The following is a 12686-nucleotide window of genomic DNA, read 5'->3' on the forward strand; positions in this document are numbered from 1 at the left end:
AAAATATTAGTAGGTCCAAAATCCAGTAGATGGGAAATGGGCCGTGTTTTAGTAATCATTTTCTTCTATTTGATCCCTAAATATTTTAAAATTTAATTTATATAATGAAAAAGAGAAAAACAATATCTTTACTTTCAAGAAAAGTAGCTATTGCTTGTAATATAATACGAGTAAACTTGTATAATTTGTTGTTTTTGGACTAATAACCATGTATATTAAAAATTTATTTGTTAGATCATAAAATTAGAAACTATTTGAAATATATGACAAAATAACTATATTTTCAGAATTAATTATAAAATTAATAGATATGCAATTAATTCTAATGATAAGGAGTGTATGTGGTGTGGGTTGGATTAATTAAGTAATTTTTCAGCCCAACTTGATGTTTGCAGTTTTTGAAAAGCTTAGCGTAAGTCCAACCCGACAATCATAAAAGCTGTACTTTATAGTCTAATTTAGTTGGGCGATTGGGGCGATTTTTAATGTAGAGTCAATCAATTGTATAATCATATTGTAATGACTTATACTTTTTATAAGATTATTTATCATAATAAATGGATTTTTCCATAGTAATAGTTAGCAAAAATATAAAGATATGATTTATCAATTATAATATATAAAATATACATGGTTATATATTTATTATAGAAGAATATATAAAAATAAAATATAAAAAAATCACCACTTCTTTTTTAATAAGATTGGGAAAAAAACCTCTTATTTTCAATTAAATTGATCACAATAATATATAGATATTAAATAAAAATGATTTGAAATAAAATAAAATGGCCATGAAAACAAATTATAATATAATAATAATATCATCTATAACAAGCACACAAAAAGATACACACACAAGTATGTGTGTCGGATATATAATGACTAAGAAAGATAAATAAAAATATACAGCGATTAATTTTTTTTTTTTCTGTGGAGAAGTAATGCATACAAAAATTTAAAGTATGTGCATCATATACTTCATAACATAAAAATATATTAAAATAAAATAAATATATTTATTTAGTTTATTTTAACTTGGTATTTTTTAATTTTAGTTTAATATTTGTTCAAATATTTTTTCAGTAAGCCTTATACATTCTCAATAAATATTACTTTATATCGATGATCACATTACATGAACAAACAACGAAAACAATGGGACATTGTCCCATAGATTACTTTCGTTTCATAAAAAAGTCTGTTCTTTCAAGTTTCTACATTGTATCTTCTTTTATTTATATAGCCTATATATTTTTTCTAGTTACTACGAAATTTTTTAAATATTTTTATTTGAATAGCCTATATCCAAAATATTGCGGGGTTTTAGCTATTTCAACAAAATACAAATGCAGGGGGTAAAATATATTTTAGCCCACAATATGCAGTACAGAGGGGGGTTGGAGCTGCTGTGGCGTAGTTCTTGTCACATTTTACACTTGGTACAGAAGAGAAAGGACATAGCACACAGCAAGAAGAGGGACAAATATGAGAAACAAAGAGATCTACAATCTAGTATAAACCAAGAAAACAACCTCAGTTCAGAGATAAGAGATGATAATCAGCACTCAGAATTATAAAGCTGAGTAGTTTTAGATATTACATCGACAACACTTCGGCAGTGTGTAAGATAAAAGATTAACAATTTGTTAACAGTTCAAAGACAGAGAGAGTATAGCAGTTAAACTATAGGATGAATCAAAAAGCTGGCCTTTAATTGGTGACCTGAATGCACGGAGAGCGTAACAGCTCTGACCAAAATACCTGTCAATCGCCAACAAGGGGAGGTTTCACTTCCAGCATAGCATTTGTGCAGAAGCCAAAGATCACCACGAACGTGCTAACATCCGTATCAGAGAGAATACACTTTCAGGAATACCGGTAACTTCAATCACTTCATGCTCATCAATGTTTACATTCTTCAGTATCCTACTCCACGCTCCAAATAAATTTTTACCAGGGAGATCATTGCTTCCAAAAAGTTACCATGCAGCAATATAGCCTACACGTCCAATTGAATTACTTCAATCACCTCAGGCTCATCAATGTGCTAACATCCATATCAGAGGTCTTTTGACTTATGTTTGGACCATTTATTCAATTTCCATTGCTTGGTTTTTATCATTTCTCCAAGGGCATTCGGCTTCTCTGATCTCAGGAAATTCCTTCCACCATATTGGTATTGGTATTCCCATCATAATCAACCTCCTTCACGACCTTAACGTCCTCATCAGTCTCCATAAACTCAATTCCTTCCACTTTCGACATCACTTCAAGAATTTCTAAAGGAATCGCTGCAGGATCCAGCTGACGACAACCCTTAACAGACTTTGGTCCTTCTTGACCAGTAAGCAAACGGGACGGCACCTGATGAGAAAACCGAGACATTTCTTCTTTAGGGATTCTTCGTATTTCCCTTGGGTCAAAATGCTGATGGAAAACTGCTTTGAAGCCAGCAACTTTAACCAGGGGAATGACAATTATTCCCAGTTCCTCATCATAGTCTTCAAGTACTTCAACCATGTCATATTTGTGTATTACTTCATCTTCTGTGAGCTCATTCCACTCAGGGGACCAATTCCTGTACAAAGCCCAAACATCTCCCTTCCGAGGAAGTATTTCAATGATCTTAGTAGTGCGTTTGACCCATCTGACGTTGTGTGAGAAAAAGTCCACTGAGTTACAAATTTCAGCTCTGCTTATTGCAAATTCCCCGCATGTTTTCGAAAAACCACCTGAAAACCAACTTACATGGCCCATTCCTCTATGGGTTACAGAAGTTAGCCAACTCATCCTCAACTTGAAGGGATTGAGAGATATCACATTGTGAATCATGGCATAGTGCCGTGGCATCCCATCTTCATTGTCATAAACAGCCCACACTTGGTTATCTCCAAAACATTTTTCTGTTCTGTCCTTGTCAAAATTATGAAAATCAGGATCTAAGACATCTACTGACATTTGCTCAATAAGTTCACCGTCTGGATTGAACCCTACAGTCCCAAAATTCAGTTTGTCATGAGGGAATTGACTCTTAGTCTCCACTGGCTCACAAAGCTTTTCCTGACAGTGTACAGAGTGATGTGTAACAGTCCTGTCATTTATGTTTGCAGTTTCATCTTCTTTGGAACTTTCAAGAACCTCCTCTCCAGCAGCATGCCTCACCATATTACCTGAGACGCTTTCATTTAGTTTCTCAAGGATTACCTCATGAGCCTTCTCCATCAGCAATTGTTTAACATCAACATGGCGTACACCACCATGCTTGCTTGTACATTTCTGAAGACCATCCTGTCTAAGACCAGAAGCGTTCACTTGGTGAAGTGTTCCGCTTTCAAAGTTCACCTGTTTCATTGCCTCTTTGCTCGTACCAAAATCTTCAAACCCTTTTCTTCTCTTGGCAGCATTAGGATGCGCTGGGAATTCTCCACCCATTGATCGTTTGGATGCAAGATTTTTCCTTCGCAATGCCTCCTCTCTTCTAGCAGCAGCCTGTGCTTTCTGTCTTTCTCGTTTCACTTTCTCATAAGCTTGATGAACCATATTTGCAGCTTGAACAGCAGATGCAGCGCCAGTTGACTCAGAGAAAGGAACCCACTGGAAGTTATTGTGATTGGACTGGTTACTATGGTTGAACCCTGAAGTTCCACATTGAGTGGATGAGTTGTTTCGTGTGCCATTAGATCCCTGCTCACTTGTACTCTTCCGATGCAGAGAATTGGTTGTATGAGATGATATTTTAGTACTCTTGGTAGATGGAGGATTAATTTCCACTGCAAAGTAGGCCTCATGGCAATTGGGGCAGAGGAGATTGTGATTGAGATACATTCTGAGATATTCATATTGCATCTTACATCGATGACAGACAGTCCAGAAAGTGTGACATTCCTTCTTACGAGATTGATAAGGACCAGATGAAGGATCCCTCTTACTGACATTACCCTTTGGAACCTTCATTTGTGAAACTGCAGTCTTTGCCACATTATAAAATCCATTTTGTGCTGGTGATGGTGAAGTACCCTCATTTCTAGTCTGATTCCTCTGCTGAAATGCTGCACCACACCTCTGGTCATATGCTATTCTGTGGGACTTATCTGATAGCAAACTCCAGGCTTGTGAGACAAGTTGAAATGCCCCTTCTGCCCCAATAGACCTGTTTTTATCAGGATGAAGCAGAAGAGCTAGTTTCCTGTACTGTTTTCTTATTGTCTCATCATCAGCTAGAGGGGTCACACCGAGCACACCATACCAGTTTGATTCTCCATGTATTTTCTCCTCTTCAGCAGAAATATAAACCTCAAGAGTCGTCACCATTTGAGAAATGCCCTCTAGTTCAGGATATAAATTTTGAGCCTTGAGAGCAAATTTTTTGGCCCCCTTAATGTCCTTTGCTCGAAACTTCCTCTCTGCAATTTCTTTCGCTCTCACAGCCTCATCTCTGTTGCACTCCATCTACCCTTTGACTCTCACTCCACCACTTCCCTCTCTGATTCATGAAAATAAAGACACCATAAAATCAACAGCCCATTCCACAACTAAGAAATATGCAAGTTCCGCACCAATTCAAATGAAAGTGAGAAAACAACTAATAGAAAAGCCAATTCATCCAACACCAGCACATCCCATTAAGTGCTGAAGCAATTGCCAAAATCAAATGAAAATCAAGATTTAGAAACATTCATTTGAACACTCAAGAAAACAGAAAAATGCAGCAAATTTAAAACTGACATTTAAGATCAACAATATCCACCAGCTGACCGCCATAAAAATTAAACTTGCACACGATATATCTCCGCTCAACCTAATTCCTGTTGAGCAAACCACAACTACAAACATAACCACCAGAACTAATTACATTCTCCTCCACAGTACCCCAAAACCCGAACAGCCAAAAAAAAAAGAGAAAAACAGAAATTAAAAAAAAACGGTAGTAACAGCAAGAAAAGCGCGATCCCGATGCTCCAAAAAAAGAATCTAATAAGTAAAATAAAATCACATTCTCATCTCGAACAACCAAAACCCTAGAAGGGATGATCAGTACCAGAAGTAGAGGTTCGACCGTAGAGTAAAGCGAGGGGTAACCGCATACGAGAGGAATACGTATAATCGCTACCGAATTGAAGCACAGAGTTCCATCAGTGGAAAAAGATTTGATTATTTCGACTTTGCCCCAAAATTTCCCCCAAAATTGGACTTTTTTCCGGAAAAAAATCTTCTTATCTTTTTCTTTTCCCTTTTCTTTTTTTTGATAAATAGAAAGAAAGAAAGCTCGAACACTCGAAGCAAAGGACAACATATATATAGGGTTAATTATATATTATGGTTAATTACACTTAAACACCATCTAAAATTTAAAATTATATTTTTTCCCAAAAAAATTTTAAAATTACACTTATACCCTCTCTAAAAATCACTTTTTACACCTAACCCCCTTTATTAGGGTGTAAACGAAAAATACAGACGTTAGCAATAAAAGTTACATATCTTTTCAATTTTACCCTTCATTTAACATTCTCATTTAATAATTTTGTACTTATAAAAAAATATTACAATGTTATTAATCTCACTCTATATATATTAGTATTTGAGGCATATACTATGTATGTGAAAATTTTACAATATTAATTAAATCGAAGTATTTTAAAAAGATTTATTGTTTAATAAAGTATTTAAAAAATAATAAGTTAATATTAAATTTATAATAAAATAGGGTCAAATAAGATACATGAAAATTAAAAAAAAAAAAGTAAATATCAAAAGATAATGGGGAAGTGGGAAGTTATAAGATGAATAAAAAAAGTACAATAAACATATATATATATATATATATATAAACTAATCAGAAAAGAGAGAGATACCAAAGAGGTGCTCACCCTTCATAATAAGGTTAGATATATTATATTTATTTATTTATAAGTATAAAAAATATATATAAGTGTTAAATAAGAGGTAAATTTAAAAATTTATGTAATTTTTTTTTTCCGCTAATATTAATATTTTTCATTTAAAGTCTAATAAAAGTGGGTTAAGTATTATTTGAATTGAAATATTTTAAATTATGAATTTCAAATTCTTAATAACAAATCCTTTAATTCTAATTTTGAATTATGTTTTAATGAATATAGATAGACTTTAAATTCTTTTCAAATTGAGTCGTTTAGAATCATTCCCTTCAAACCCAAATACATCTTGAGAAAATTTGAAGTACGAATTTCAAATTACTATATATTGATGGATTTGAAGTCCATTACGACGCCACAAAGTATAGCTCAAAATGAAGATTTACGGATTTGAAATCTTTTGTGACATAAATTCATCCAAACAAATTTGATGTATTTATCATTGCGAATGTCTAAATTCGTCGATCTAAATATGATAATATGATTTTTCTTCAGTCATGTAAATTTAAATAAATGTATAAACTAAAAACTATAGTAAAAATTAAAAAATATTTTTAAATAATTATACACACACGTCAAGCATGCAACAACCAATAATAGTAACGGGTAAAGAAAAATTGTGAATAAGAGCATTAACCTTAAACCGCGTTTACATGTCTATAAGCATATTTTCTGAAAATAGCGGATAATTGGCATTTTACACCCTTAAATTAGACTAGATTTGCACTTTTTACCCCTAAGTTTTGAGAATAGCATTTTGCACCCCTAAGCAGTTCCTGGCATAAATTCCTGCTGAAAATTTCTACTTAAGCAATATTTTATATAGTAAATCTTTCACTTGCTATTTGTTTTCCAATAATTAAGTCGATTAAAACTCTGCTTTATTCCCATAATTTTATGAAATTTTCACTTAAATCCTCCTCATCTCACTCTAAATTCTTCCTCACTCTTCACAGTAGGCAGATCTTAATCAAATAGCCACATGTCTTATAGAAAAAGAACTAAAATGTCCATCACCAATCTTGGAATGACATTGAACTATGAAGATCCATAACAATGTTTGTTCGGGTCGGATCGATCCGCTTACATCATAATATATTGATCCGTGTAATTTATTTTTGGTTTATTAAATATAATATTTTACTCTATATTAAAACGATTGCTCAAAGTACACCAATGTTTTAAGCATATTAGTCCTCCTTCGCTAAGTAATGTTCAGTTAACTAGTAACTGCACTTATTACATGTTTATTATTCTCAAGTCGATCTTTCCGATTTAAATATTGAAAAATTATAACTAAAGTCTACTCAATGTTTTTTTAATTTTGATGTGTAAGTATAAACTCGAAAAATCTTTAATACGACTTGAGATTGGATATTTAATAATTTTGGATGTGTGAATATGATAAACCCTTTGTTTCCCTTATGAGCTTCTGTAATGAATATACACAAAATGACAGTTTCATATAGGTCCCGATATATCGAAACACAATGAAAATAAAAATTCAAGATAATAAAGTTATGCGATCTAACAATGTGCATCTCATGCGTTATTTAAAAAGTCAATTGAATTGGATCAAATATATCGAGTTTTGGTGTACTCTAGTTGAAGGAAATGAATTGAAAGTCTTCAAAGATGATATTCGTTGCAAGTAATACAAAGTTCTATGTTTTCGCTCAATATGACGATCCTTTATAATATGTACTCAATTATATATTTTATTTTTATTTATTATATTTTAAAGTTTAAAAAATTATTTATTTTATACCCACATACCATGCCAATTTGTTAAATAGATTATGAATACCTTATATTAAAAAGTAATATCAAAAGGTCGATATGTCCGAGTGGTTAAGGAGACAGACTTGAAATCTGTTGGGCTTCGCCCGCGCAGGTTCGAACCCTGCTGTCGACGGTTCTCTTGATTTTTAACCTCCTGATTTCTTCTTCTAATCCTTTCATTATTATTATTATTATTATTATTATTTAATGAAAATATAAGTTATTTATTATCAAATTCACCAACGGAGGACGAAAATTGGAATTAGAGTGTATGTGATTATAATTATTTAAATTCTTTCAAAATCTAAAGATATTATATTTAAAAATGTAGGTCATTAAAATTACTAAGTATTACTTGTAATATTAATTTAGTTAATATTTTAAGAAACTTGTTAAATTTTAATTATAAGTTAGATTCCCCTTTAAAAAATTAAGAAGATCTTAACATTTTCTGTCTTACAAAATTATAGGCTCGTTTTACGAAAATATATATGAAATTTAACTGTCCATATTTCAAACAATATTCTAATAAATTTATATACCAACCCAATTACTCGCCCAGATGCATGAAGTAAAAAAGGATCTATTTTGAAACAAATTAATGAAATTTTGATCACTTTCTTTTATTTCCTACATTAAAGATCAAGAATGGTATTAAGAAAACTAAATTTTTTATCCCATGATCTTTGGAATGGGAATAATATAAATTTTAAAATGTAATATAATAAATTATTTTTTAACAAATTGATATGACTTGTAATTTAATCGATGTTCTATTGATCTAGATATTATCCCGTCTGATTTTGTATTAGTCTTACAATTTTAACCTGAAAAGACGTCCCTCAAGAAATGAAATTAACCAAACCAGTCCTCTAGTGAGGTATAGCCCACGGTCCAATAGGGAGCACTGAGAAACTATACAATTTTATTTTATTAAAGCGTTTCACTATGAAGATGAGGCTTTGAGTCTCTTGGACTTTTCATCTGTAATTAATGTGGAATGTTTGCCTACATCACAAATATAACGTAAATTTAAGTTGTGCCAAATTATAATCCTCAAATAATTTTTAGAGTATTATATATTTCTAATATTCTCTCTTGCTACCAAATATATTTTCCTCTAAAACTACTGTATAGGAGCTTTGATATGATATCATTGACTCTGAACTAAAAGTATTCCATTTTTTAACTCTTTTAGAAAATCTCAACATATATTTAAATTAGTTAATGAAATTATATTTTATATTAAAATATGGTCTGAAATCTATATATTCTAAAAAGAATGCGTATAAATAAATATTTTTTACTTTAATTACTATTTCAAAAATGAAAAATGAAAAATGAAAAATGAAAACATAAACAAAAAGACAGAAACTCCAGAAGAGAGATAAGAAAGAAAAAGCGTGCAACAGGGAATAAGCGTTTGAAGCACGCTTTCGTAAATATCTCCCCAACACTACGATTTAAAATCCCTCGTACTCCAAACAGCGGCACAAGCATTTCAGAGCAGCGCAGTCAAAAAAAACGCGTCCGCGGGGAGGGCAAAGGGGAGAAGGAGAAACTGACGGCGGCGATGGATCCCGACGCGGTGGCGAAGGCTTTCGTGGAGCACTACTATACGACTTTCGATACGAATCGGGCGGGGCTTGCCAACCTGTATCAGGATACTTCGATGCTAAGTTTCGAGGGCCAGAAATTCCAGGGGACCCAAAGCATTACTGCCAAATTAACCAGTTTGCCCTTTCAGCAATGCAAGCATGGGATCACCACCGTCGATTGCCAGCCCTCGGGCCCCGCCGGTGGAATGCTTGTTTTTGTTTCCGGTAATCTTCAGCTCGCCGGAGAACAGCACGCTCTCAAGTTTAGCCAGGCAAGTCTATGTTTGTTTTATGCTTTGATTTGTGTGCGGATTTATTTCTTAAGTGTTGCGACGTGGAATTGGGTATTGATCAGTGTTTTTGTTCGTTAGTAGAATTTTTAGTTAATTTGCTGGTTTTATTTGGAAATGTTTATCTGGCTATGCAATTTAGAGAATTGGATGGATCTGTTTCGAACATGTTTGTTGAGATTGGGAAAAGGAATGAATCTGGATTAGATGATTTGTTCTTAGTAGTTGATGGTTCTATGAGGTTCATTTTCAAAGTTCAAGAATATGTTTTCTTGGTGAGTTCAATTGTTTGTGCTATTATTAGCTACAAGTGTAACCATCTAAGAAAAGAATTCTTATTTTGTTGGGATTGTTAACTGACTGAGGATTCATGTTTTTAGCATCCACCGGAACATTCTTTAGGACCCCTGAATCTCATGTTCTGGGTCCAATGTTGCTTATTATGTAACTGATGGTATTTGAGATGATGAAGTTTATGAAATTGTAAGTTATTTGATAGGTGAGAGGAACTGCCACACAATTCTAGTTTAGCATTTGGATTATTGTATATGTGAAGACTTGACATGCAGCTTCAGTTGGCATGGTTGTATTTGGATAGGTTTGAAACAGTTTGATTTCAGTATCATTGTTTGGATTCCCGTTTGAACCCGTATCTGTCCAACAAACCAAAAGTAGGTAATGGGTAGCAATTTTGGATGGCTCATATTGTTGGAGGATTTTAAAGTCCAACATGATGAACTGGTTGGAATATTTTGTCAATGAGTGGTTAGTTTGTTTATATGAATCTGAAATCCTATTGTCCAAATTCTTTAGGTCTAACAAAGCATTTACGTTTTTTTATTACATTTTCCTTTCTTTTAAAGGAGTGCGGTAATTGGGAATTACAGAGTATAATAAACTGAGATGGTCCAACATTTAGAGAGCAGCTAAATTTGTCCATCTTACTTCCTAAATGCTAATACACATAACCAGACCAGATATGAATTAAGAATCCATTTTACTAATATATATATTACATTTCCACTTGTATTTATGCACGTAGATGAGTTTGTTACTTCTGTTTCTTGTTTCATTAATGGTTGGTCTTTTATTTGCCTCCAGATGTTCCATTTGATGCCAACACCGCAGGGCAGCTTTTATGTGTTGAATGACATTTTCCGGCTGAACTATGCGTAAGAGCATGGGATCTATTCGACAGATACTTAAAAGTTAATGTTGTCATAGTGCTCTTGGACAGACATTATTCTTGTTTGATAAAAAAACTTGTCAAAATGTATGCAGCATTTTTAGGTTGGATGTGATTGATGATTTCTTCAGCATTTCTTCATTCCATGATTTAAGTCAATGTTGTCATTCTGCTCTTGTTGATACATTATTCTTGTTTGATCAAAGACTTGTTGAAATGAATACAGTGCTTTTATGGTTGAACATGATTGGTGATTTCTTGAGCATTTTTTAGTTGCATGAGTGAAATTTTACTTCCACATTATTTTTGGTTGATTTGGGTGGCCACACATTCTTCCATGAATGAAGCTTCAAATTTATATTTCGCATGAAGCTGGTCGCTCTGGGTAAAGACTATATCTAATGCATTGTCTTGTACCAATTTTGGGTTTCATAAAATACACGCAAAACGAGCACTATATGGTAAGAGTTGCGATAGAAGGCATTCGATGAACTCGTAGCTGGTCAATGATCCATTCGTTTATCTCTCAATTGCTTTTGTACACTGTTTTCTTCAACTTGGGGATTGCTTTTCTGTTGCACACATGTATAGTTCAATATCTTCTGTTATAAGGAGCTGAAGAACGGTTTATGAAGGAAATTCTGTGGTGGGTGGTGGCGTTGGGGCTGGATTTTTCATCATCATCTTCTTCTACCGCCATAGAGCCTCTCATGGGACTATCATGTTTCTGAGTTTATTACGAGCAATTTTGAAAGGTCCTGCAAACAGTGAAAATCAAGGAACACAAGCAACATCAGGGTGAAAATTTTTATTGGCTTGTCTATTAAAAAAATTGTCCAGACAGACCCTTCCATGCTATGTGATCACGCCCCTCTTGAATTTCTAGAAGTCTCTCAATGATTTTAGAGCCTTCAACTGCTCTAGACGCCAGCCATTCCCATTCCCCTTCTTGAATCAATGGAACCAGAGGTGAGTCCAGAAGCAACCCTGACAAGGTTGGAGCTCTTGGGAACCGATGTATAACAACTCCTGCAGGGTGCCCTGATCTTGCCAAAGGACCTATGCCCACCTTACACTCAACCATTTGCAACAACCGATTTCTAAGCTTAATGAGCTTCTCCAACCCCATGATCTACTCCCACCTTGGGCTGTCCATATAGAACACCTCTGAAGTCTGTATCTTAGTATCCATTTTGCACCCATTTCGATTGTCAATCTCGCTTTATAATAACCCAGAAATGCTTGCTCATGAGTGCCTTATGAACCGCAACAACACTACTAATACCAAATCTACCTTGTTCCTTGGGAAGCCACACTTGCCCTCAAGAAGCCTTTGCATACCCGCCTGTATTCCCTTGTGTTACAGGGAGTTTTAACACAGTGGAATGAATCAAACACCCACTGTGCAGCCTAGTTTTGAACAAGCTAGCTAGCCTTCCCCACACACTCACTCTCATGTATGAATTTGGTAAGTATGGACGACAGTCACCCACAATACATGCAAGAATGCAGGAAATCACACAATTCAAACAACACAATAGATTACAGTTGACGCTAACTTTATATTTTATTCCCAACAAATCAAAATACAAAAAACAAGGTTGCACACAAAGGACGATGTCCCTTCACTCACAAAAAAACATACAACTCAGTCAAAACAATAATAATACACAACAATGCAATTTGACACACTCAACTGTTAGGGAAAACTACCCCTAATTGCTACAAAACTCCCACCCATGACCATGCAACAGTTGCAACGCACATTGCTATGTAGACAGGAGGTTTTTAGCCCTCAACTGCAAGTCACATGCCTCCCACATGCTCCATGCTTCAGCTAACGCAACTAACCACCAAGACCTAGCCATTGCTAACAATCGTCAAGCCCTGTCGGTCATGTCCACATACCGACTTCTCTTCTCGCATGTTG

General features: G+C 34.0%; 2 protein-coding genes and 1 non-coding gene across 3 annotated transcripts; 2 read left to right on the plus strand and 1 right to left on the minus strand.

The window, feature by feature from the left end:
• Positions 1-1540: 1540 nt before the first annotated feature.
• On the minus strand, positions 1541-5265 carry LOC105168432 (uncharacterized). Its single transcript, XM_088884196.1, has 2 exons — positions 5042-5265; positions 1541-4486 (listed from the first exon to the last, which is right to left on the minus strand). Exon 2 carries the CDS (start codon positions 4450-4452, stop codon positions 2155-2157), a length of 2298 nt encoding a protein of 765 aa, XP_088740322.1. The 5' UTR covers positions 4453-4486; positions 5042-5265; the 3' UTR covers positions 1541-2154.
• Positions 5266-7733: 2468 nt separating this feature from the next.
• On the plus strand, positions 7734-7815 carry TRNAS-UGA (transfer RNA serine (anticodon UGA)). The gene has a single exon. It is a non-coding gene; the product is annotated as a tRNA-Ser (tRNA).
• A 1352-nt stretch (positions 7816-9167) lies between these two features.
• Positions 9168-10998, plus strand: NTF2B (nuclear transport factor 2B). The gene is made up of 2 exons (XM_011088515.3): positions 9168-9552; positions 10672-10998. Exons 1-2 carry the CDS (start codon positions 9256-9258, stop codon positions 10744-10746), a joined length of 372 nt encoding a protein of 123 aa, XP_011086817.1. The 5' UTR covers positions 9168-9255; the 3' UTR covers positions 10747-10998.
• The last annotated feature ends 1688 nt before the right edge of the window (positions 10999-12686 follow it).

This window comes from Sesamum indicum, linkage group LG8 (assembly GCF_026168435.1).
Source record: "Sesamum indicum cultivar Baizhima isolate 11 linkage group LG8, ASM2616843v1, whole genome shotgun sequence".
In the NCBI taxonomy this organism is placed as follows: Eukaryota; Viridiplantae; Streptophyta; class Magnoliopsida; order Lamiales; family Pedaliaceae; genus Sesamum; species Sesamum indicum.

Bases quoted from the DNA above. Each gene is read 5' to 3' on its own strand.
- LOC105168432 (XM_088884196.1), bottom strand. From the start codon at position 4,452: ATGGAGTGCAACAGAGATGAGGCTGTGAGAGCGAAAGAAATTGCAGAG.
- NTF2B (XM_011088515.3), top strand. From the start codon at position 9,256: ATGGATCCCGACGCGGTGGCGAAGGCTTTCGTGGAGCACTACTATACG. The intron at 9,553-10,671 runs GCAAGTCTATGT...ATTTGCCTCCAG, and splicing joins ACGCTCTCAAGTTTAGCCAG to ATGTTCCATTTGATGCCAAC.